General features: G+C 37.0%; 1 protein-coding gene across 1 annotated transcript in view; it reads left to right on the top strand.

Moving 5' to 3' along the window:
* Positions 1-1,244: 1,244 nt before the first annotated feature.
* The window catches only part of LOC137045905 (transmembrane protein 164), a 30,439-nt gene continuing 3,900 nt past the window's right edge, over positions 1,245-27,783 (top strand). Inside the window, exons 1-5 of the mRNA XM_067422866.1 lie at positions 1,245-2,226; positions 7,127-7,176; positions 16,679-16,745; positions 18,563-18,641; positions 25,148-25,248. Coding sequence (XP_067278967.1) covers positions 1,789-2,226; positions 7,127-7,176; positions 16,679-16,745; positions 18,563-18,641; positions 25,148-25,248 — 735 coding nt within the window. The 5' untranslated portion in view covers positions 1,245-1,788. The remainder of the gene's footprint in view (positions 2,227-7,126; positions 7,177-16,678; positions 16,746-18,562; positions 18,642-25,147; positions 25,249-27,783) is intronic.

The following is a 27,783-nucleotide window of genomic DNA, read 5'->3' as shown; positions in this document are numbered from 1 at the left end:
AAGTAATATAATACAAAGAGTATTAGTGTTATAATTGCTCATCCATTTAAAATAAAAATAAAAATAAAAAATACAACAATTCATATAGGCTATACTGACAAATCTAGCCAATATAAATGTATATGTTTATGTGTAAACTATGTCATATGTGTCACATGACATATGTCTTTGTATAAATGTGTAATGTAAAAATTATAAACAATATACATGTATGTCTAATTTTTACATATATAATTATTATTATAACTATAATTATTAACCTACACATGACATCTTTGTATGGGTACAAAAGCAGTAAAAATACTTGTTTTTGGAAAACACCACTTTTGAAGAAAAACATGCATATTGTTATGTAGTGTGAAGTCTGATGTTTGAGAAAATATAAGGGGTTTGTCCATTTTTTTCACAGTTTTTTAAACATTTTAACTGAAATGTGTCCTATAGTATAATTTAGAAATAATTACGCTGTCACACCAAAGGACAACAGAAATGAACACATTTGTAGTGGTTCCAAAAAAGTTAAATATTTGAACAATTCTGAGAGAAAATCTTACCTTGTAACATGTAACAGGACCTTGAATGGGGTTCTTCAACTAATTAAACTTGTCAGTGGAGTTGCACAGGATATGGTGTCAGACACGGTTTTCAGTGACATAGTGTATCAAGTTCCTATGCTTTTAGAAATATATGAATGAAAGAATTTACTAAAATAGACACTTGTAAAAGGAATTTTTTAACATGTTTATGCTTTTCTTTTTAATTTATAAAAATTAAATGAATAGCTCAAAAAATAAAGCAGTTATTATATGAATAGGGCATGTAAGAAAGAAATGTTTAACCATATACAGTGTTTTAAAAGATGACAATATATATATATATATATATATATATATATATATATATATATATATATATATATATATATATATATATATATATATATATATATATATATATATTTTTTTTTTTTTTTTTGTGTGACAGTGAAATGTCATGTCATGGCAACAACCCATGAACCCATGAGGCTATAACATACAAATACAATACAAATACTTTTTATCAGGCTACTCTCTTGTTATGTCCATATTTTTATTTATGGGAATACTGTATCATTTTATAAAATGTGACCAAAACAAGCACACATACATCGGCAATGAGAGAGTTAACAAGTACATTATTGTGAAAAGAAGGAGGGGCCACCGCGCTCGACCAGTCCCTTTCCAGGAAACGCTCGGCTACATCATCAGTATGCTGATGGTTTTCGGGGGAAACTGAGCGCGCAGGCGTGTTGCGGTGTGGGTGGATGCGGGGGCCCGCGTGAACAGGGCGGCGTTTCTATGGTTTCTCTTTAATACGACGGCACATGGACCTGATCACATCGCATCTTCTGCGTCTGCTTTTAACGCGTTTTATCGGATGATATGTTGCAGCAGCTCGCTACACCGAATTGTCACATATCGGCCTCGGTCGTGTTGTTGATGTTTAAGGCCTCTCGCTGTTGAACAAGAGCCTCTTTGAAGCATTTATGTAATGGTCCGCTCTGGCCAGGAATATTCTGGACTCTCCTCTTAGCGAAGAATACGTTTTCCAGTGAAGACTTTTGGAAATGCGCCTTCCTCCTTGCATACAAACTAAAGCCAGGGACCATCTGTGAATAACACACCGCATCAGTCTGTAGGTCTCTCCCACAGGTGTCTTTTACATAAAGGATGCCGATCTGTTGAAGCGACAGACTCTGCCCACCTTGAGCATTTCATTATTCTTACACCGAAGACAGATTTGAAGTTAATGTTTCGCCAGGAGGTTGGTGTCCTGTCCTTTATACCGTCTTGTTCGTACCTTTTTCAATACGAGCAGAGGAACATGTCTCGGTATAATATCTACAGTCTGCTTGACTGGATATATGGAGGCGTGGACCCCATGTTTGAGGGCAACGGAGGGCCAGAGTGTGCAGCCTTCCTCTCTCCACATCAGAGAATATGTGAGACTCTGATCATTGTATTGTTCTCTATTGTGGAAGTAGTGGTGGCCACCAAGAAGCTCAATGTCCCTAAAGAGGTCAGAGATGTTGGGAAAGATGGCAGGAGGAGTAAGGAAGACAGCTGGGGCAAGAACCTGTTGCTTGTGGCTCTGTGCATGACTTTTGGAGTTGAGGTTGGGTTTAAGTTTGCTACAAAGACTGTGATCTACCTCCTCAATCCATGTCATGTGGTCACAATGGTGCAAGTAAGTATATTTATGATAAAAATCAAACAATTATTGTGCAGACGTGGAGCTGCGTTTATTGCAGATAAGTTTGGGTTGTTAACTAATAGCCTAGGGTGTAGTTTAAAAATTCCAAAAGGTTGGTTCACTCACCACTGTGGCCTTGAACAAAACAATCAACTTCAGGTCACTTGACTTATTTGAACCCATTTTCAGTATGTCATAATTTGATTTGGGTAAATGATTTTAAAGTAGTTAAGGTTTGCGGCAATATTTCCTTTGGTTTCAAAGCTTTGAATGTCATTGCATGCACTGCTAATTTTCATTGCATACCACCAGGTAACGGAGCAAATCAGAACTTGTTTTATCATTTTCAATGCCTCTCCTCACCCTGGTTCTCAAAACAGAGGAAGGAAATGAGAGCTGTCACATTTAAAACAGATCAGTTTAAAAAAGGAGGAAGTACGTACATTTTTTGCACCGCTTATTTACAGCTGTTCAAACTGGTGTACAATTTCTTCCTTAGATATTGTACTAGCTGAATGAAGAGGAATCAGTTTTGCATTTAGTTTTGCATTCCGTTTGTGTGTGTGTGTGTGTGCTTTTTTTATTCAAAAGGATTAAACTTGATGTATCTGCTTACACATTTGAATGAAAAATTATATCTTCAATATTTTTACTACGCAATAACTACTGTCCAAAAGCAATAACACTCAAGACATAACTATATTCGTGCATAATTGTGCCTCTCATTCTTTATGGTTATAATAATACTCTTTCATTTAAAGTTTTATTTTTCTTCATTAAAGGGATAGTTAACCCCATAATTTACTTCCCTTCAAAGCCATCCAAATTTGTAGACCAAAAAAGGTTTTATCCATTATTTATAAAAGTGATCAACACAGCTCCGGTAGGTTAATAAAGGCCTCCTGATGCGAACCGATGGGTTTTTGTAAGAATATATACAAATATATTTTATAAAGTTGCAGCTTCCGGCAAACCGCCTTCCGTATTCAACTTAAGAAAAAAGCATAACTGGCATGGCGATGACGGTGGATGTAGCGTTAGCATTTTAAACTGCGAGAGGCTTTATACTTTCTTCGTAAGCTGAAACAGATGGCAGTCTGCTGGAAGCTAGATATTTTTAAATGACTTATTTAAAGTGTTAAATATGGATATTTTTCTTACACAAACCTATCGATTCGCTTTTTAAGAAGGCCTTTATTAACCCCCCAAAGCCGCATGGAGCACTTTTATAATGGATTGATACACTGTTTTTTTGGTCTACAAGTTTCGGGCAGCCATTCACTGCTATTATAAAGCTAGGAAGAGCAAGGACATTTTTCAACCAGCAACTGGTTGTATTTATCTGAAAGAAGAATGTCATATACACCTAGGATTTTTCGAAGGTGAGTAAATTATGGGGTAATTTTTATTTTGGGTGAACTATCCCTTTAAGAACAAAAAGAACACTGTACATTCTAAAAATATTATTATAACAATAAAGAATGAGAGACACTTTTATTCACTAATATAGTTATGTTCTCTTATTATTCCTGGTTTCTAACAGCACTCACAGTGTTCGAGATAACATTGTGCTTTATGTTTTTCATCTTTACATAATCTTCAACCAAACTTGGGTCTCCAGCCAACAAAGTTTAAAACCCATCTGGCTAGTGTACTTCTCACAATGTTTACACATTAGGTTAGCAGGCGGTCTTTAGCTATTCGACCACATGATGCTACAAAAACAATCCAGTCGAATGCGTTTTCGACTACCTCTTGTAAGTGGTCAAAAGTGGACAAGCTCAAAACATTTTATACCCCATTTGCACCTGTATTTAGTGTTTACCACTTATGAGCGATCGACCAAAATTCATCCGAATACTATTACCATGTGTAAACAGGATCTAACAACTAGATATCATTCCGCTTTTAGTGTTTTTTTCCCCGTAGAGCTCGCAAGTGTACAAAAACACCAAGTCATGGCATTTAGATTTTTAAATATAGTAATACTATTAATAAATTGGTAATGACCAATAGCTACCTATATATAATAGCTATCTACAATATATTTTTATCTGTAGACTTGTTATATGGGGTGAACAACTATGCAAACAAATGGTTACAGAAACTTTTCCTATACTAAAATTGTTATTAAAACTTTAACACATGCCACATGGATTTTTTGCCACATGTGCAAAAAACAAGTTTTGCTGATATCCATATTATTACTAAAACATTTAGATACATTTTAGAACATATCTCTGTCTTGATGTTCTCATACTGATCACAAAGATTAGGAAGACACCGTTATTAGGAAATTTTGTGCACATCAGAAGCACCATCAAATTCGAATTGTTCTCAATTTTATATCATCAGCCATATCAGGTGTAAATATTTAATATGTTGCCCAGCCATACCCAGACACAAGCATTTTTATTGTAAATTATTAGTTTATGATAATATGAGGCTTTCTTTAATATTGAGCAACTCAATCAATAAATCCTTGTTGTATGTGTACCAGGTTGCCTGCACGCTATGATGCAACTCTACTAGGTCTCCGATATTTGAACACAAGTACCTCGTAGAAACTCCCTAGTTCCACTTAAGTCAATAAACTTATTTGTACAATTTCTTACAGTATTTGAACAAGGTCACAGTCTTATCATCTGGTAAATAAAAAAAGCAGCGTATTGTAGAGAATTGTAAACAGAATCAATGGAACACACGCGCGCGCACACACACACACACAAGCACTATTTGAGTGTTAAACCAGTAATACTGTATACACAAAGACTAATGGGAAAATAGCTTGCATTATAAATTCTTCTGTGCATACAGCATGTAACCTAAAGTCAATTATTTCAAGTAGCTCCTTCCTGCAAGCCTTATTGTCCTGATATTTTCTCGTCCCGTGAGAGCATTGAGAGTTTTCTATTTTAGTTAAAAATGGTGTCGTGTAACTGCCCCCCCGAAGTAAATAACTAATGATTTTTTTTTTTTTTACAATGGAAATGAATTAATCAAAAACTTACTTTAGCTGGACTTAAAAGCAGAATAAAATAAAGCAGAATTATACTAGCTTCAGCATAGTAGCATTAATAAGTGCTGTATATAATCGCTTTGTGTTTTTTCTTTTTTCGATGAGATCAGTATGGTGTACAGCATTAGCTTTGTCAATCTCTTCAGTAAGACAAAACAAAATAAAAAGCTTGTAAAACTGGTTTGTTGCCCAGATATGCTGAAATATGTGTATTTTGAATGTCAATTTCATGATCAGTGAGATGACACGCCAATGATGTTTGCATCTATTTGAATTTGTGCAAACATGATGGATATTTCAGAGCTTTGATGAAGGAGAAGATTAGATGTGAATAGTGACAAGAAAGTTATCAATAGCCCTGGTCTACATTCACTTTCATTTTATGGAAAAGAGTATGCAGATTCTGCTAAATAAATTTTGTGTTCCGGGCAAGAAAGATAAACAACAACAAAACATGGTTTGAGGGTGAGATTTGAGAGAAATGATGTTTCAGATGTATATGAGGCTTGTGATTTATGAGACCTGTATGACTGCTGTATAGACCCCCCATTTTTTGTTATAGGCTGTATGAAAGTATTTCCTTAAATAATCTAGGTGTAACTCAGTTTAGTGTTTCTACAATCTCCCTTATTACACCCAGAGGAATTACATAATACTTCCTTTTTTAAATTCATATGTAATATATTTCTTCAGAGTAATGCTATTGTTGCATTAGTGGAACAAAAAAGAAGGAACAAATTGCAGATTGCATCAAACAGTTACATGGTAAGACGTAGTGAACAGAAAGTATTTCCACATAATCAGGACACGTTCAAATTACTGTTAGTTTTAAAGGCATTTCCTTTGAAGCTGTTCACTGGGGATTTAGGACATTCATGAAACTGAGGCATATAGAAACCACTCCAAAGCAAATATTCTTCAAAAAATGTCTAAATCAAGTTTTGGCTATGATTGAATTCAAAATAAGCACTTGAAAAATGTCAAAGGAAGTGGAAACATTTTTTTTTATGATCATCTTAATTGGAGTATTGCTGTAACCGTGTTATCCAACTTGTTCACCCCATCTCAGGATGAGCATATTACACAAGAAAGTAAAAGCGGTATCATCCTGTTACGTGATGTCATTGTGCTATAGTTTGCTTTACCTGGGACGATGAATCTGCTGACAGGATTCAAATTCCTTTCTTCCTTCCTTTCTTCCTTTCCTGTCATCCTCCTAGACTGATCTTCATATCCAAAGAGGGAAATGTTGGCTACCCTCCCAAAAGATACTAAACAATGTCAATCTGTGATCTCTTTAACCCTGCTGTAGATGCCTTAATCGCTGAAAAAAAAGACTGCATAGCGTTTGTAACCAAAACACTTTTTTTTTTCATTTTGACATTTACCTGAAATGTATAAATGAACATCTGAAATAATTCTTAAAAATATTGTTTAAATGGCTCAGTTACAAATGCAATTTATATTTTGAGATCTGTCATTTTAACAATGAATGATGGTGTTGATGAATCGGTGTGTTTTTCATTGCTACATAAACTATATAATTGCTACATAAAATAATAAATACCGGTAAGTAAAATGAAGATGATCAGAGGATGTGTAGGTATATTTCTGCCATAATCAAAGCGCCACATAATCCAAGTTGGTTTGATAATAGTTCTAAATGCAACACTGAACTGGTCCAAAATGGTGGTTATCTTCAGGGATCCATTTTTCACATTTCTCAGTGTCTCTGATTAACACCCAGCCACTGAAAACGTGATAAATTTGTTCTGATAACAGCTTGGCCCATGGTTCAAAGTTTGCATTTATCTATTTATATCCGCTTTGTCTGTAAAAGTCGGTTATTGAGCTTTATCACTTCCTCTTTTGCAGATCTTCCTGCTTGCATGTCCCCCCTGTAAAACTGCCATGGTTATCTTTAGGTAAGTACTCAGAAAGAGGTTGCACTGCAGAGAACTGTGAGCTCTCTTTGTCACCATCACTCTTGGTCTTGTGCAATTTGAGTCTAGTAACTAATGTAGTGTTTGGCCTCTTCAGCTTATGAGGAATTCAAACCAGCCTATTCTTAAAATAGCCTTTGCAACTTTCAAAACCTTTTTCTGTGAATGCTTGGGATAGTCAGTTAGCCATGTCAGAATGAAACAAATAACAAATTACTACAACAGAGCATGAAAAACCCCTGATTATTTCTGTAGCAATATTACATATGTGTTAAATATCACTAGTAATACCAAAATTATGAATTATATTGGTGTATATGGTGTATGATGAAACCCCAAAAAATGCTCATTAACTGGAGCAGTCAGTGTAGGGCTGCAACTATGATTATTTTAATGATAAATCTGTCGATTCTTTGTCCGATTAATCGGGGGAAAAATACATATTATACATTAAACAAAAATTTACATTAAAAATGAAATACATTAATGTATCTTTTTAGGCTATACTGTAAATTATAAGTGGGAAAAAGGTTCAAATACATTCTAAAACTAACATCTAAACTGATTGGTTAATATTTTAAAGCAGAATTAAAATGACTCAATTAAAAATTATAAACAAAGACAAAAGCACAAAATGTTAAATTGTACGAACAACCCACATTCACACTTATAAAAAAAGTAATTATTTAACATGGGCTATTCCAACAGTACTGCTCATAAATATGATTTCTTGTGTTATATGTATATTTTTAAAGGCACTCTTAATTTCAAACCAAAAAATATTTTAGCAATTTATATTTTAGTCAGAATTATTGCCCTCCTATTCTACTGTGCTCTCTGATTGAAACGCATCATTCATTGAAGACTGAAGGGTTTGTTCACCCAAAAATTACAATTCTGTCAATAATTTGTGTTCCACAACCATAAGACAACCAAATTGTTTTACAGAACACAAATGAACAGACCATCATTTCTGTAGCATCATTTTAATCAAATCTGAGAGGTTTCTGTCCCTCCATAGAAATCCAACACAACGATCACTTTCAAGGTCCAGAATGCTAGGACCGACATCAATAAAGTATTCTATGGGACTCCAGTGGTTTAAACTCAGTGGTTTAAACTCAGTGGTTTTCAAACTTTTTTAAGAGTGACCATCTTTTATTTTATTTTATTTTTTAAATTGTCGTGACCCATATATAGGCCTATGTAACCCCTACTGTTCGGACCGGGACTCGAACCCGGGACCGCCGGCATGAAAGTCGGACACTCTAACAAGGAGGCTAAAGGCTGCAACCTCTAGCGTCAGTCGCTAGAGTTGCTGTGCAAGTAAACCTCACTCCTCTGACCTCAAGAGACTTGAGGTCAGAGGAGTGAGGTTTACTTGCACAGCAACTACTACTAGCTGGCCTCTGTTACACTCACCCCCCTAAACCTCACTCCCATCCGGGTCACGGCACCAATGTAACCCCCTACTGTTTGACCGGGACTCGAACCCGGGACCACCGGCATGAGAGTCGGACGCTCTAACAAGGAGGCTAAAGGCTGCAACCTCTAGCATCAGTCGCTAGAGTTGCTGTGCAAGTAAACCTCACTCCTCTGACCTCAAGAGACTTGAGGTCAGAGGAGTGAGGTTTACTTGCACAGCAACTACTACTAGCTGGCCTCTGTTACACTCACCCCCCTAAACCTCACTCCCATCCGGGTCACGGCACCAATGTAACCCCTACTGTTTGACCGGGACTCGAACCCGGGACCACCGGCATGAGAGTCGGACGCTCTAACAAGGAGGCTAAAGGCTGCAACCTCTAGCGTCAGTCGTTAGAGTGTCTCTCGAGGTCAGAGGAGTGAGGTTTACTTGCACAGCAACTACTACTAGCTGGCCTCTGTTACACCTACAACCATTTACTTTCAAACAAGTCAGGCCAAGCTCAGCACTTTTGCACACAACCGCAGTGATGCTCCATCTGACATACTAGCATACGACTAACTTAAACTAATTTAAATACTTGTATATAAGTTACAAAGCTGTTGTCACTTTAAGGCCGAATGCACGGATCCAATACACTGATGCACATCTGATATTCTCCCAACTTTACCATTCTCTTTCTCCCAGACGTTTATATTTTTTATATTTTATAAGACACGCACCAAGTGTATGCCAACTAAACAAATCTTGATTTAAAAAAAAAAAAATGAAACATTTGAAACAAAATGAAACAACACTTCCATTTTGCTATGAACAGATCAGTGTTCAAAAAAAGTTCGGGAAATGTATATGACCCTATAAGAGTGATTCCTGATAGACTGTCTGCAACAACAACAACAACAAAACCTTTTAAAGAAGGAAAATATCATCCACCGACTTTCAGAGCTGCAACAGAAACGATTTTCGACCTAGATAGAAATGTAGTGGAGTAAAAAGTACGATATTTGTCTTTCAAATGTAGTGAAGTAAAAGTCATAAGTTTCCAGAAAAAATAATATTCCAGTAAAGTACAGATACTCAAAAAGTGTACTTAAGTACAGTACTCAAGTAAATGTACTTAGTTACTTTCCACCTCTGGATCTAGCTATATATAGCTGGTTAACTGTTTACCAACAAGAATTTTAACAAATCAATTGTTTGCTGCATTTAAAAAAAATACACTACAATATATAGTAATATATAAATTGGGGCTGTCAATAGATACATTTTTTTTTAATTGTGATTAATCGCAGGAAATAATTTTATTTATATGTACTTTAAAAAAAACTAAATGCATTCGTGACACACTACAAATTGGTATACTTAAAGTCTGTTAAATTGGTAAAACTAAAAAAAACTTTTGTACTAAATGCATTTTAGTTGTACAAAAGCAGTGCTAAAGTTCAACTAACGTTGTATTAAATATACTTCTTTGTGCTAAAGTGGAACTACTCCAAGTATACTTAAGTACAATTTATATATACTCTTGTATAAATGCAGAATTCACTCAGCATAAATTTCAAATGTACATTACAATTACAAGTAAATTACACTGTAAGAGTGTTGAATATTATAATGGAGGCAATGGATGCAGAGTCGAACTGGTGAAAAAACTAAGCCAAAATGTATTTAAATAGACCTACATTTATTTCATACTAACTACTACAAGCCCATTAGTTTATTTACTGACATATCGCTTGAGTCTTACTGATATAAATATTATAATTAAACTTTATTTTGGAGTTCTTTTTTTATTGCACAATGCATTTTTATATATTAAGCCTAAAATGTGTTTAATGTCACTATTACTAAGGATAGTATGATCACTATCATTTAAATACAATATATTTAAAGTTTACCTATAGTACATTTGCAATATTTCCTCCGCCCTCTCGTTTTAAGTGCATGGACTTCACTGTATACTATATGTGAGCTGCTTCCTTTCCGTGAGAAAATATCAAGCACTTCCATTTCAGAGTCCCTGTAATCCGATCTGTTGAAGATGCTGTTCATGTTTGTTAGCCCAGGACATTTTACAACACAGTAGGCTACAGTTAGGGTGATATGACTTAACCCGTGATATTAGATTTTGGCCATATACATATCCAAGTCCTTCATCACAGACAGTATCAACATCAGTAGGCTATACTTATTGTATTTCGGTAATAATTAAATGTATAAAATAAATAAATGCATAAATAAATATATGAATAGATAAATGTAGAAAGGAATAAATGTGGAAATAAATAAAAATAAAAATAAATAAATGTAGGAATAAATAAAATAATAAATTATATATATATATATATATATATATATATATATATATATATATATATATATATATATATATATATATATATATATATGAAAATAAATGTATAAATAATTATTCATTTTTGCTTTTCTATGTATATTTATTTATACATTTATTTATATATTTATTAATTTATTTTTGCTTTTTGACATTTCTTTGTTTATTTATTTATTTATTTTTAATATTTGACATTCCATAATTTTCAATACATTTAAGAAACACTAGTCTCTGAACAAATAATGACACGTCAGTTTAACACATAAAGAATAAAGCAGTTACTTTTCGCCCAATATTCTTTGAATTGTTAGTCTGTTTATTAATTTACATCATTCTATTTCGTGTAGCAGAATAATCTGTTCTGTTGTACGGTTGTATGCGTGTCCTTTACATTTAATTGAAGATGACGTGATGAAATATGTGCCCATACGCTGCTGGTTCATGTTTAGAGCACTAGAGTATATGAAACCGGTCCATAAAAAAACGTAACCGCATTTGCTCCGCTCTGATTCTGATCTGGAGACCGTTGTTAATCTCACCGCGGCTCTCTGAGCAGAAACTGCATGAAGTTTGAATTCTCTGCTGTAATCAAGGGCTGAATCCAAGGGCTGGTGTCCGCGACCGTAGTGGATGTTATTCAGTGCACTCATTCAGTCTCACATTGCACCGTAATAAAGAGTGTATAGCCGATGTACAGACAACAGCTGTCCGATTAAACACGCTCGTTTTCATTCACTCCTTCAAGCGAACAATATAAGTGGATAACGTAGGGAATAGTAAATGATGCTTCAGTGGGCCATTTCGGATTCAGCCTTGTGATCTCAGCTGTGCTCCCACAACAGTGCAACAGTGAAAAGCGATCCCTCTATAAACAGTCGCTGCGCCGCGCTCCTACCGTTGTTTAAGCGACATATGAATTTTAATGATACCGCAATACAATATCATAAAAATAAATACCGTTATTGGGTATGAACCGGTATAACGCCTAGCATTAGCGCCAGGTGGATAGGCCAGGTGTGATTGGTCCCTGCAAATTTGTAACAGAAGCTGGATAAAAGTATGTCCAGGTTTCCAGCCTGAGCTGCAAGGCAAAAACATATTGCCGGCAGGCAGGGCTGGGTTGACCTAGTCTACAACCACGCAGTAAAGCATTACAATAATGTAGCCTTGTCATGAATGCATGAATGCATATGACATATGTCGCACAGAGCATATGCCATAATTTAGATATATTTTAAAGATTGAAAAAATGTGATTTTAAAAATTATAGAAATCTGGCTTTCAGATAAAAGATTTTTAGGGTCAATGGAAGAGTTTGCAAGAGTTTGGCCCTCCAAGTAGGTTCAAAAACCTATTCTATGCTTATTCAAAATTCAAAAACCTATTCAAAATTCTATGCTTTACCTAAGAATATAATTTTTGGGGGAAGTTAATGCTTTTGTATTTGTATTTATTATGTTAATAAAAAAATATTTTATTGTCTTGTGTTTTTCTTGTGTATGCTTTTGACCATAACCCTAAAACTGACCGGCGGGAGAATAATTACAACCACCACTCATGCTGATAGGATTACTTAATTCCTTTTGGGGGTTTTTTGAGCTTGGAGCCATGCAAATGACAAATAATTGGACAAATGCAAATTAAATAAAATATAAAAAATAAAAAATTCAGCTACTGTAGGTCTATTTAACAGTAGTATTCAAATAAGAAATTGAATAATCAAATGTGTGTCATGACGGTATCGATTTCGTCTCCATACCAGTGTGATGAATCCAATCTTCAAGCAGAATGAACTGGATTAAATATTTTGAGTTCTACCAATTTGATTGCACCGATCTTCTGACTTGTGAGTCAAGTCAAGTCACCTTTATTTATATACTAAATTATTAATATAGTTCATTAAGTGATTTACTAATCCCCTTTTCTAATATTTTCTATTTTTTTATTGAAAATAAATACCTTTCCGATCTGATATGTGATGGGGAAAGGGAGTAGAGCGAGTGTGGCAAAAGGCGGATTCGAACCTATGCTCGATATGCGTCAACTTGATGCCATGCATCTTACCCCTACTCTATAGCCACGCTAAATAATTTGGTGATTTCTGTAATTTTGTCTGGCCCAATCAATCGTTTAGTAAACGGCACGTTTTCTGTCTGGACACGGAGCATAAAAAACATGCAACTTGTTCATTATCATTATCTGTGAAACTGTTGATTTCTATGGCAGTTAAATGAATATAGCCTTTTTATTAGACTATTGGTATTGACTGGTTTGAGGTCTTTTTTGGTATAGGGGGATATGGCCTAAAATGCACCATAATGCAGGAAATCACATCTATGAAATAATTTTTTTTAATCATATTTTGCCTTAACCGCTACTGACCCACCCACTTTTTATTTGCTTCCGGAGCCCATGCAATATACACATGAAAAAATGTACATAAATATAGCTATGAAAGAATAAAATAAAATAAAACTAAAAATATAGGAATAAAATATAAAAAGATACTGTAGAATTAAAGGAACTCTATGTAAGAAATGTATTTTAATTAATCATTAAAGGACACCTCTGGGGAATTTTTTTAGTTAATCTTGATCGTCATACCTTTTTGAGTACAGTCTATAGAAGAAGAAGAAAAAACGAATTGGTGCTTAAATGGCAGCTAAAATGGCAGCTATGGGGGCATAAACGTAAAGGGTGTCTTTGTGCCTTTTAACAGAGACAAAATGCAATTAAAATGTCTGTCCGACATGAACAGGGCCCTGACATGACAACAAGATGCGTTTAGCCACTTAGCCATAGTTTAAATTCACCTAAATAGTGTTTTAGACGGCAAGCTTAATCTCGCGCTGAAGTCCCGTGGGAACTCCGTTATAGCCGCAAAAAAAGGCAAATAGTTCAGTTGGGAAGAGCGTTGTGTGTGTAAAGCATGATTATTTTATTACTGCACATCTTCCCTCAAGCCGTGTGTGCCCAAATGAAAGGATAAATAAAGTTTGCATTACCTCCACAGTGGTTGCACCCGTCTTCGTCCACGGAAAGACATTTTTCTTCAACCGCCCACTGTGTTGTGTCTGTGTAAGTTAGTTATCCTTGTCTCGCTTTCACATTCTGTTGCCAAAATTTGGAAAGGCACATACATGAACCATTTCTTCTTCACTTGTGAGCCTGATCGGATCATCACTCTAGTGATGTCCGGTTCATGAACAAATTGTTCTTTTCAACCAGTTCTTTTTAGTGAACCGGTCAAACCAGTTCACCAAATCGGACTGAATTTTTCTAAACAGTTTGCATCTCAAATCAGTGCTGATCACACAAGTTACTTTAGTTTCTCACTTTTTGACATGAGTGACAGTCCCTCCGAATTAGAAATAAACTATGTCTCTTCATACACACAATGCTCTTCCCCACTGGACTATTTGCCTTTTTTCCGGCTACAATGGAGTCTCTTCAGCGCGAGATACAGCTAGCCGTCTAAAACAGGTGAATTTAAATAATGGCCAAGTGGCTAAAATCATCTTGTTGTCATGTAAGGGCCCTTTTCATGTTGGACAGACATTTTAGTTACATTTTGTGTCTGTTAAGAGGCACAAAGACACCCTTTACGTTTATGCCCCCATAACTGCTGTTTTAGCTGGGTGGGGGCTCTGGACATTAATTGTCCGTGCAAGCACCAATCCGGTTAGTTTTTTTTCTTTCCTCTATGTACTCCCAAAGGTATAACGATGTATAACAAATGTATAAAGAAGATTAACTTAAAAATTCCTTGGAGTTGTCCTTTAAGACATCAATGTGTTGCCATGAGCCACATGGCATGTTGCCATGTTGCCATATGGATATGGATTTAAATGCAGTCATATATAAATGCAGTCCATTTACCATTATTGAGGATGACGTGCCCGCATGTACTAACTGCATGTGCCCTAATTTAGATATATGTATCACCTCTCCCCCTTCCCCCGACTCGAGAATGCAAGATAAGATGCAGGATAAGCTGCAAATGCTAAACCACACCATTTGTATTCCCAAAGTCCCTCCTTTGAGAGTTCTAATAACTCTTCACACTATGCAAATTTAACACTATGCACTCAAAGCGCTTTACATGTAGAAGGGAGGGATCTCCTCAACCACCACCAATGTGCAGCATCCACCTAGATGATGCCATGGCAGCCATATTGTGGCAGAGTGCTCACCGCACAGATTGGTGGAGAGGAGACCAAGTGATTAAGCCAATCGTATATATGGGGATTATTAGGAGGCCATGATGGACAGAGGGCAATGGGCAACTTTGGCCATGATGCTGTGGTTACACCCCTACTCTTTATCGAAGGACATACTTTTAGGATTTTTAATGACCACAGAGAGTCAGGACCTTGGTTTAACATCGCATCTGAAGGATGATGCTTGTTACATTATAGTATCCCCATCACTATAATTGGGCTTTAGAACCCACACAGACCACAGGGTGAGGGCCCCATGCTGGCCTCACCAGCAGCAACCTAGTTTTCTCAGTTGGTCTCCTGTCCAGGTACTGACCAGGCTCAGCCTTGCTTGGCTTCAGTGTGAAACCAATGCAATTTTCAATGCAGAATTGCTCCGTTGATTCTTTTTGTCCCTCATGATGCTTGATCATGGATGTCTAATGTGGTATTCTACCTAGGTAATCAACCTCTCTTAGGGCATTTACATTTTTGTTTGTTCTCTGGGTTTGCTTTATTCAAGGATGGTGCTGCAGTCTTTACTTTTGCTTTAACATCTCTTTCCCAAGTAACCAATTTGAAGTTAGTTTGTGGATTTGCTACAAAACATGCAAGGTTTATGAAGGACAGTGCATTCTGTACTCTGAATCTACATCAAAACAAGTAGAGACAAATAGTTCCATTGACCATTGTCAATAGATGTGTTTCCACTATTGGGCGAGTATGCTAATGTGTGTCAGGGTTCTTTTGTTTTGTTTTTTTGACATTATCGCATGAGTAGACATTTTTCATTATGATAGATAATCATAATAGGTTTAATTTCTTTAGGTTCCTATGGTTTAACCCTTTTAGCGACGTTTTAAAACCTATAGTCAAGAAGATATAATGTATTTGTTGTCGTGTCTAAAATCAGGGGGTTTGCTTCTGGTTCTAGAGTTCTGAAGTCTTACCTGTTGAAATCGTCATCGGGGAGCTTGCAAGCTAGTCTGCCTAGATCACTAAACCACTCCCCATTGCAACAATAATGTATTCAATCATCCCGGGCAAAGCAGAGGTTAAACTTTATTTACTGATGTGCACTGTAACTGCTGTTAACCTTCTCTGGCAAAGCAGAGGATCTATCACCATTTCTCATTTTATACCACCATCTTGAATATATTTCTAGCTGAATTTTTTAATTTTAACACCTAGTTGGTCTATCACTTCTCTGTGCAGGATGTATATTTTGCTGCTTCAAGATAGCATAATTGTGCTGGCAAATTGTGTTTAAATATTTAAATAGGTTTGTTTGTGATTGTATTTTTGTGGTACTGTTGCTTCTGGCCTATCATAGCTTCAGATTTTGAATGATATTTCTGATATTGTCAACTTGATATTTCTTTATGTCACTGTTTTCCCTTGTTTGATATTTAGAACTGTGTGATCATGTAGTCTTGTTTTAGTTAGTGTTGCTGTGAGCCTTCTACTGTTTTCCTAATGTCTAACAATCTTTTTTCTATTTTGAAGACTCCAGGTCCACATGCTGAATGGAGCCCTTCTAGCTCTTCTCTTTCCAGTAGTCAACACTAGACTGGTGAGTATATTCATGGTGATAATATAAACGGATTACAAACTAATGTAAAAGTAAATTACACTAATTTTAAAAGTGGTTGAAAACCTAGCAATTGTCAAGTATTCCTCACTGTACACTGGAGCACGATGTTAATTTGTAGGTATGCTTAATGTTGTCATGTTTGATAACAAGAATGGACATGGTGGCAACAGAGACAGCCAATGAGCATAATCTGTTTATTTTACATGAAATTCTACATTATTTTACCAGGCATTTATATTCATCCTCATATAAAACATGATATTTGTTTTGTGGCTAGTTTTCTTTTCAGGATTATAATGTTGGAGGAAAGATCCATCCTGAAGAGCACTAGATACATTTATTTTTAGTTTTTGTTACTGTTTTGGATATTTTTATTGTATTATGTTTAATGTTGCAGAAACAAAGAAATGTGGGAGGACCCTATTTTTTTTTTAATAATGAGACCTATTATACCCCTGATTTCCCCTCAAAATCCACACATTTTTATTGCATGTTAAAATTGCCACTTTTTGGAGGTGAGCAAAAACACATCCTTTTTGTGTCCCTTTAAATGTAAATTAGCTGTTGCTCCTGGCCACCTTTTAATAATGGGCGTGGCTTTAAGATCTCATGCTCCAGTGTCAGGACAATTTCACACAATGAAAATGTCAGAAACTCAATAGCTAGCCTATGTTCGGTTCGAACGCTGAGTCGGACAATGAAGCCTACAGAGTCAGAGAATAAATTGTGCATGGAGATAGAGCAGGTATAGTTTAGTTTAAAATTATGGTTATAACCTATCTTGTCATTTTGCTTTTATCCACTATTAGTACAAGCCTGTTGTAGAGGATCCCGTCCGAATGATGGCCAAAATGTAATGATGAGTTTTATCAAGTAACGGATGAAGCGTCTGTTTTCACTCTAAAAAAAAATCACCATAAGAGTTGAATACACAGTACAAGTGCACATTAAAGTCTTGTCCATAAACTCGCTCTCCCTTGCATTATCATCAACATACACAGCGAATACTGCTGTGACCAGCATCGCTATAAGCTGGATCAGGAACATGCTAATGCGGCAGCAGTTGGCTTGCGAACGGCATGTTCTGTGATACTGCTTATGATTTATGCCCCTTGAAATACCTCTACATTTTTAATCTTCCACCTGCTTTCTTAAAAGCATGTGTGTGATTTTTGTACCAATGTGTGGGGGGTTTCTCTTTAACTTTCTTCAAACAGAGGGGTGCAACACTATCCAGAGTGTTGGAGAAGGCTTTATGCATAGTTTCTATCCTTACATCAAGTTCTTCAGAGCTTGTGGGCACTGTACAGTAAAAAGTAAGCACACTTCAAGCACTTCCATCACTGTAATATTTCACTGTGACAGTAGTCAGAGAGATAGAATCTTGTGTATTCACTGCCATGTGGCAGCGGTTAAAGTATTTTGGTTGACTACCTACCTACTGTAGGTTAAATTGGTGCTGTATGTTTGGTGTTGGGGGCTGATCACATGTTTGCGGATATTGTGGGCAAAGGTCATAGTGCCAGCAAATGGTAACTGGTGATAGCAGTGTTTTTTACCTGACATTTATTGTTTTCCTAGAGATGCCAGCTGCCACCTTAAGTGCTCGAACCCGTCATCACTGCTAGTATCGATACTATATTTGCATGGTTTAGGTGCTTTGTTGTTTAGGTGCTATGTTTAGATGCTTATTGCATAAGCATATATCGTAGTGACACATGCTAACACCAAATAAGAATCAAATGCAAGGCTCTCTGTATGATGATGATCTAAACATACTTTCCCCCCCATCACAGCTTCCATTTGAAAAGGAGATCTACTATATTCAACACTCCATGCTGTATCTTGTGCCAGTCTACCTCTTCAGAAAAGGAGGTGAGTTTTTGAAGTTTGGTCAAACAGTAGTCCTTGACCTTTTACCCCACATTGTCCATATGCGCACCACAATGTAATTTCAGCTTCCCCTTTTCCAGCTTCTGTTTCAGTTAAAAAAGCGAGCAACGTAAATACTATTAAAATCAGTAGCTCTACCAAACTGCAGATTTCCGCCACTGTTCAAAAAACGGCTGAAAACTCATCTCTTCTGTGAGCACATAACTGCAAGTCTACTTAAAAAACAAATATCTTTCACTTTGTCTATGCTCTCACTATTTCTTAATCCTTCCCTTATTCTAGCTTGTACTATCACGAACAATGATTGAAACTTTGTATTACTAGCATTGCCTCTTTAAGATAAATTAATAAATGTAAATTCAACTGACTGACAATTTTGAAATGACAGTTATGTTGTTTTTAGAACAGCACTTCATGTGCCCAGGGTAAAACATACATGAGTGAAGCAATAATGCTTATAGAGAAATAAGTAAACCTATAGTGTCACCTAATGTTCAGACAGGACAACTACAGCTCCACATTGGCCTAAAAGAAAAGAACAAGAACAAAGATTAACATGTCTAGAATTATTATAAAAAAATTTAGTTGGGTAATTATGAGGATATGCCCTTACAGAGTACAGATAGTAACAAAATGTTTTTGAACAAAGTGCAAGGTTCTTAGTATTTGAAATCTGCATGAAGTCTGGTCCATTTTACAGCTTATTCTAGTCAAGAACTGCCCGTTAAGACTGTCTAACCAACAGAAAGCGCCTAATAAATGTTTTTTGTGAACATTTTGCTTTTACTTGTCATTTAGGGGGTGGATAAAATGTGAATGATAGGCACTTAAAATAAAGTTCTGCTGCTACTTTGTCTGCAGCTGACTGTAGGCTTATGTAAAATAGTAAATACATTTTGATCATAATTTCAGTCAGACCAGCAGATCCATCAAACCGACTATTATGCCTGCCAGTCTCCCTGCAAAATAAAACATGGGCTTTATGCTTACAAGTGAAAAAAATGAACACACAAGTATTGTAATTTGACTGTTAGATATTTTTTATGCTACAATTCAGTTGTATTAATAATTAATAGTGCCCTCCACTAATATTACCATACTTAGAATTCCCAAAATTCTAAACTTTAATTGAATTAAAACAATTGAAAACTCACATTATGAAAGAAAATGTAAATAAATGTACCAAAGTAGCCGGAGCAGCTGTTCTCTATTTACAGTTTGACAAGGCGCGCACGGGTGAGTGACATCCATAAATTACCTGCGAAAACCATCCTGCTTGATCTAAATAATAAACACTTGTAATAGGCTTAGCATAGTGAATCAGTAGCTGCGTTTACATGGACCCTTAAAATCCGATCATAACCAGACTATTAGCACAATCGGAATAAAAAAGTCACATGTAACCACGTCAATCGGAAAGAATTGACCAGATCTGATGAAAATTTAATTTGGATTGTAAGGGGTGGATTTATTAGGGCCTGAGCAGCAATGTTGTGAGGACCCTATTGGAATTGCTCCATTTATTCCTTTTGTAATCCGATCAAGAGGACATGTAAACATTTGATCGGATTGAAAGCTGAAACTGGACTCAATATGTAATATGAAATGGCATAATTACGCATGACACGCAAAACGAGCTGTTCTTCCTGTTGAATAAAGTGTCATAAACTATTTTATAATAGTTTCCTTTCCTCGTCATGGACTCTTACCTACCTCTTACCACCTAATAAGGACCTGAAATAGAAAAATATTATGTCAAAAAAAGAGAAGAAGGTAAGTATGCATCAACAGTGGGAAACTATATATTCATGCAGTGTGCGCATGTCAAAAGATTAAAACTTTACTTTTTTATTTATTTTTTAAAGGGTATCATTAATTAAAAATATCACATTTAATATTTAGTTGAATAATGAAAGATATATCAAACAACAATCAGAATCTTTTTCTTTCGGCTGTTCCCTTCAGGCGTCGCCAGAGAGAATCATCTGCCTCCATCTAGTCCTATCCTCTGTATCCTCTTCTCTCAGACCGACTACCTTCGTGTCCTCCTTCATTACATCCATAAACCTCCTCTTTGGTCTTCCTCTAGACCTCCTCCCTGGCAGCTCTAACCTCAGCATCCTTTTACCGATATATTCACTCTCCCTCCTCTGAACATGTCCAAACCATCTCAACCTGGTCTCTCTAACTTTGTCTCCAAAACATCGCACATGTGCTGTTCCCTCTGATGTACTCATTCCTGATCCTATCCATCCTCGTCACTCCCAGAGAGAACCTCAACATCTTCAGCTCTGCTACCTCTAGCTCTTCCTCCTGTCTTTTCCTTAGTGCAACTGTCTCCAAACCATACAACATTGCTGGTCTCACTACTGTCCTGTACACCTTTCCTTTCATTCTTGCTGGTATCACACAACAGACCTGACACCTCTTTTCCACACTCCCAATTGCTCTGGACTGTTGACCCTAAGTACTTAAAATCCTGCATAGGGATGTTCATTTCGGTCCATTTTCCCGACCAACAACCGATGCTCATTAATCAATTATTAACCATTAATTGATAAGATTATAATATTGAATTGGCATTACATAAAAATGCAATTGATGAGTGTCTGTGACCTGTTAAAAATACTTTTTTCCACGTGTTTATTTTATTGTGCAAACAGCAGAACATACAGAACAGCTCAACAACAGAACCTAGATTCATACTAGAGCACTGCATTTATGCCTGACGGGACCCGACTTTTTTACTCCCCTATAGGGTCGGGCTTTGGGCCAATTTTCACGTCATACCTAAACGCTTTCCGGGCTTCTGACCTTTTTTTAAGCTTCTCCTTCGTTTTATATTTATTTTATTATTTAAAAGAAACAATGTGCTGCGCTGGTGGAAACAACATGAGACCATAATAACTTATTCAACTGTCAAGACATGGCTCGCACATAGAGTCCAGCATTTCAGACAAAACCGGACAAATGTAAATGTATCTGGTTGTTTAAACCACGTGTAAATTTTACTCCTGGCAAATGGTTAAAAAAATAAACGTGTGAGAGCGTGTTTTGTTGTAGTCAGATAGATATGATGGTGCTGCAACACGCATCGCCGCATATGAGTAAAGCAAACCAAAGCAATGCTGTAAATGAAACTTAAAATAAGTCTTAGATGCTCAAAAACACAATGATCTTCAATAAAAATGTATAAATGATCTTACCAGTGCTTAGATCGCTCTTACATTATAGACAAGTCGAGTTGATTTGAAAGGCTAAATAGATTAAACATGTGCTTAACTCACTGTCGGCCGCTGGTCGCTTGGTCGTCACTTAAAAAAATTAAAACTTTAATTTAACAAACAAAAAATTGCTCTAAACATTTTTCTAACTTACCTTAACAAATAAACAAAACGAAATAAATATAACTACTTTGACATTAAAAACAAAACTGAACTATTTTAATGGCTGCAACAATGTAAGTGAAAAAAAAAAAAAAAACACGGGCTCCAGTCAGAGCCGATCCTTGATGCAGTCTCACTTTCACCGTGAAGTCCTTCATCTCGCCTACGGCACACATTACCACTGTCCTACTGCTCTCATACATATCCCGTAAAACTCTAACATACTTATCTGCCACTTCAGACCTCCTTATACTATATACCACAGCTCCTCTCTTGGCACTCTGTCATATGTTTTCTCTAAATCTACAAAGACACAATGCAGCTCTTTCTGACCCTCTCTGTACTTTTCCATTATCATTCTCAAAGCAAATATTGCATCTGTAGTGCTCTTTCTTGGCATCAAACCATTCTGGTGCTCACAAATTTCCACTTCTCCCCTTAGCCTTGCTTCCACTACTCTTTCCCACAACTTAATTGTATGGCTCATCAGCTTAATACCTCTGTAGTTTCCACAACTCTGCACATCTCCCTTGTTCTTAAAAATCAGCACCAAAACACTTCTCCTCCATTTCTCAGGCATCCTCCCACTCTCTAAAACCCTGTTGAACAACCTAGTTAAAAACTACTGCCATCTCTCCTAGACACTTCCATACCTGGTACACTGGTATGTCATCAGGACCAACTGCTTTTCCTCTCTTCATCCTCTTTAAAGCTCTCCTAACTTCACCCTTGCTAATACTTTCTACTTCCTGGTCAACAATTTGCCTCTACAACTCTTCTCTCCCTGTCATTTTCTTCATTCATCAGTTCCTCAAAGTACTCCTTCCATCTTTCCCTCACCCTCCTGTCACCTGTCAAAACATTTCCATCTCTTTGATCATTCTAACCTGCTGCACATCCTTTCCATCTCTATCCCTCTGCTTTGCCAACCAATAAACATCCCTCTCACCTTCCTTACTATCTAACATTGCATACATGTCCTCATACGCTTTCTGTTTGGCCTTTGCCACCTCTATCTTAACCTCACGCTGCATCACCCTATATTCCTGTCTACTTTCCTCCGTCCTCTCACTGTCCCACTTCTTCCTAGCTAACCTCTTCCTCTGGATACTCTCCTGGACTTCCTCATTCCACCACCAAGTCTCCTTGTCTTCTTTCCTCCTTCCAGATGACACACCTAGCACCTTCCTACCTGTCTCCCTGATCACTTTATCTGTAGTAGTCCAGTCATCTGGAAGCTCTCCTGACCACCTAAAGCTTGTCTCAACTCCTTCCTGAAAACCACACAGCACTCTTCCTTTTCCAACTTTCACCACTTTGTCTGTTGCTCTGCCTTTACTCTCTTCCTCACCACCAGTCATCTTACACAGCACCATCATTTGCTGTCTAGCTACACTCTCACCTACCACTACTTTACAATCGCTAATTTCCATCAGATTATAGCGTCTACATAAGATCCACTTGTGTGCTCCTGCCACCACTCTTATATGTCACCCTGTGTTCCTGCCTCTTCTGAAAGTATGTGTTCACCACAGCCATCTCCATACTTTTAGCAAAGTCTACCAACAACTGTCCTTCTGGGTTCCTTTCCTGAAGACCAACCCTGCCCATCACTTCCTCGTCCCCACTATTCCCTTCCCCAACTTGTCCATTCAAATCTGCCCCTATCACTACCCTCTCACCTCTGGGAACAGTCTGCATCACTTCCTCCAACTCGCTCCATAATCTGTCTTTCTCATCTTGCTTACAACCTACTTGTGGAGCATAGGGACTAACAACATTCAACATCACACCTTCAATATCCAGCTTCAGACTCATCAACTTATCTGACACTCTCTTTACCTCCAGAACATTCTTCACAATCTCCTGCTTCAGGATCAGGATTCTTTTCTTCCTGTCCACACCATTATAAAACAGTTTAAACCCTGCTCCAATGCTTCTAGCCTTGCTCCCTTTCCACCTGGTCTCCTTGACACACAAGAATGTCAACTTTCCTCCTCTGCATCATATCTACCAGTTTTCTGCCTTTACCTGTCATTGTACCAACATTCAAACTCCCTACCTTCAGTCCTAAACTCCTGCCTTTCCTCTTCTCTCTCTGCCTACGGACATGCCTTCCTCCTCTAACAAACTTTCCTCCTCTCCTTCTTTGACTAACAGTACCTCAATTTCCAATAGTGCCCTGTAGGTCAACGGCACTGATGGGGGTTGTTGTAAACCCGGGACCCAACCGATCCGGTATGGTAGTCATATTCATGATTCGCATAATGAAGTTGGCAAATATTTTACGTCAGATGCCCTTCCTGACACAACCCTCTCTATTTATCCGAGCTTGGGACTGGCACAAAAGGTACACTACTGGCATGTGACCTTTTGTGGCTAGATTAACAATCAGATTAAAGAAGATTAATCTGAATTACATTATATAATTATATTCAGGCCTTTATTTTTAGTTGATGGGATTATAATATAGTAGACAGTAGACACTTCTGATTAAATGATTCTCCTGTATTGGCCTTTAAGTTATGATGAACAATATATGCGATACACTTGTAATTGAATATATATATAATATTATACTTATACTTATATATATATATTGCTGCAATCCAATTGAGGCAATAGTAATAATTAATGTATCTTTAATAACAAAAAAACTAAACAAATGTAAAAAAAAAAAATTTAATCTTTATTTAAATATGGCAACATTTTTATTTTAAAATATTTCTTTGAATATGGCAATATTCTTATTTTTGAATATAGCAATATAAAACCTCAATCAACAAAATATTTCTATAATTAAATCACTGACAGAGATCCCTCCCCCAGCAGCCAATCACTGTGGTCATAGTTAGTAAGTGTGATCACATCATCCGTAACTAGAGGTCAGCCTCGCCCTTACACTTAGCTTAAGACTTCTCACTATTCCTTAGTAAAAGTTGCTCAGCAGCTTTGTGAATAGGTTTTAAGAGAAAACTTGTAACTAAAAACTTTTACTGCCATTTAGGAGAACTCTTAGTAGTAAGATAAAATGTTGTGTGAATACAGCCCCTGGACTTTACATGCATCATTAACAACTCTGCCATGTGTTTTGTTTGTCAGGTGTGTATAAGCCAGAGCCGCTTGGTGACATGTGGTGGGCGCTGCTGTCCACAGGAATCCTCTTCCTCTACCACTTTGTATTCCTCCAGGGCCTTGGAATGGTACGACAATCAAACATTATTGCAGAATTCAGAATAACATACTGCCCTTTGTTTTTCTGCCTTTCAAAGATAAGGTAGCTATGTTAAATATAAAATACTAGCTTGATATATATATACACACTCACTACTTGCACTGTGTGCTTCCCACAGTATTTAAGTGAAACAGCAGACATTATTCCACAACATCTCACTACAAAGGGAGCAAGGCTAGAAGCAGGGTTTAAACTGTTTTATAATGGTGTGGACAGGAAGAAAAGAATCCTGATCCTGAAGCAGGAGATTGTGAAGAATGTTCTGGAGGTAAAGAGAGTGTCAGATAAGTTGATGAGTCTGAAGCTGGATATTGAAGGTGTGATGTTGAATGTTGTTAGTGCCTATGCTCCACAAGTAGGTTGTAAGCAAGATGAGAGAGACAGATTCTGGAGCGAGTTGGAGAAAGCGATGCAGACTGTTCCCAGAGGTGAGAGGGTAGTGATAGGGGCAGATTTGAATGGACATGTTGGGAAAGGGAATAGTGAGCACGAGGAAATTATGGCCAGGGTTGGTCTTCAGGAAAGGAACCCAGAAGGACAGAGGTTGGTAGACTTTGCTAAAAGTATGGAGATGGCTGTGGTGAACACATACTTTCAGAAGAGGCAGGAACACAGGGTGACATATAAGAGTGGTGGCAGGAGCACACAAGTGGATCTTATGTAGACGCTATAATCTGATGGAAATTAGTGGTAGGTGATTGTAAAGTAGTGGTAGGTGAGAGTGTAGCTAGACAGCAAAGGATGGTGCTGTGTAAGATGACTCTGGTGGTGAAGAAGATGAAGAGAGTAAAGGCAGAGCAAAAGACAAAGTGGTGGAAGTTGGAAAAGGAAGAGTGCTGTGTGGTTTTCAGGAAGGAGTTGAGACAAGCTTTAGGTGGTCAGGAGAGCTTCCAGATGACTGGACTACTACAGATAAAGTGATCAGGGAGACAGGTAGGAAGGTGCTAGGTGTGTCATCTGGAAGGAGGAAAGAAGACAAGGAGACTTGGTGGTGGAATGAGGAAGTCCAGGAGAGTATCCAGAGGAAGAGGTTAGCTAGGAAGAAGTGGGACAGTGAGAGGACTGAGGAAAGTAGACAGGAATATAGGGTGATGCAGTGTGAGGTTAAGATAGAGGTGGAAATGTATTGACAGGTGACAGGAAGGTGAGTGAAAGATGGAAGGAGTACTTTGAGGAACGGATGAAAGAGGAAAATGACAGGGAGAGAAGAGTTGTAGATGCAAATATTGTTGACCAGGAAGTAGAAAGTATTAGCACGGGTGAAGTTAGGAGAGCTTTGAAGAGGATGAAGAAAGGAAAGGCAGTTGGTCCTGATGACATACCAGTGGAGGTATGGAAGTGTCTAGGAGAGATGGCAGTAAAGTTTTTAACTAGGTTGTTCAACAAGGTCTTCGAGTTAAGAGGAGGGAGAGTGAATATATTGGTAAAAGGATGCTGAGGTTAGAGCTGCCAGGCAGGAGGTCAAGAGGAAGCCCAAAGAGGAGGTTTGTGGTGTGAAGGAGGACATGAAAGTAGCCAGTCTGAGAGAAGAGGATACAAAGGATAGAGGCAGATGAATCGCTGTGGCGATCCCTGAAGAGAACAGCCGAAAGAAAAAGAAGATTTTATGTATGACAATTTGCAAACTGTGCATAATATACAATAGTAACTAGTACAGTGTGTTAGTACAGTATAGGTCTGATTATAGCCTTCACTACTGAATTATCTGTCACAAAGCAAACAAGCTCCTATCAAGTAAATGCTTCCAGTATATAAGCTGAAAATGTCCTTAAATATTTCTATTGCTGTTCCTGGTTATGAACAGAGAATAAATGTTGGGTGTTGTGGCAGAAGTAGGTTTTATGGTCTCACTCCGTTTGATTATTTTGACTCTTGATGCATCCGAAAGGTGCATGTGTGCTGTCATCATTATAGTACCGTTCAAAAGTTTTGTATGATTATGATTTTTAACTGTTTTCTACTTTAGAGTATTTTTAACCTAGGCATTGTACTGAATGCCACAGGATTGTGTAATGTTGAACTTTCACCTGTGCATTTTTTATATCTAGGTAATAATAGGTATGTTTGTATGCCTTGCTGTGTAACAAACAGCACTCATTGGGCCTCATTCATGAAACTTGTGTAAATTATATTAGCAAATTCAGAGTAATTTAGATGTAAAATGGACCTTTATGAAAACTCCTTCAGATTCACAAACACTTCCATGAACTATGTTTAGTTTATCGTGTGTATATTAATGAATTTCCAAACATTCGTAAATAGAGTGCGCGTTCATGTTAATGCATAATTAGCTTAATCCCCGGCCATGAGTTACAACTACAGAAAAAAACAACAACTGGCCATATGCCTAACAATAAATATTCAATTATCATGTGTCTGCCAGAACATTTTAAGCTAAATTGCCTGGTGCTCTTCTAAAAAAACTGCCTGCTGGTGGTGCTTTGCAAGCACGTTGCTATAATACAGAATAACCATGACAGCAATGTGTTACTAGTATCTCATT

This window comes from Pseudorasbora parva, chromosome 18 (assembly GCF_024679245.1).
Source record: "Pseudorasbora parva isolate DD20220531a chromosome 18, ASM2467924v1, whole genome shotgun sequence".
NCBI lineage: Eukaryota > Metazoa > Chordata > Actinopteri > Cypriniformes > Gobionidae > Pseudorasbora > Pseudorasbora parva.
This window is presented reverse-complemented; position numbering and strand designations above follow the sequence as displayed.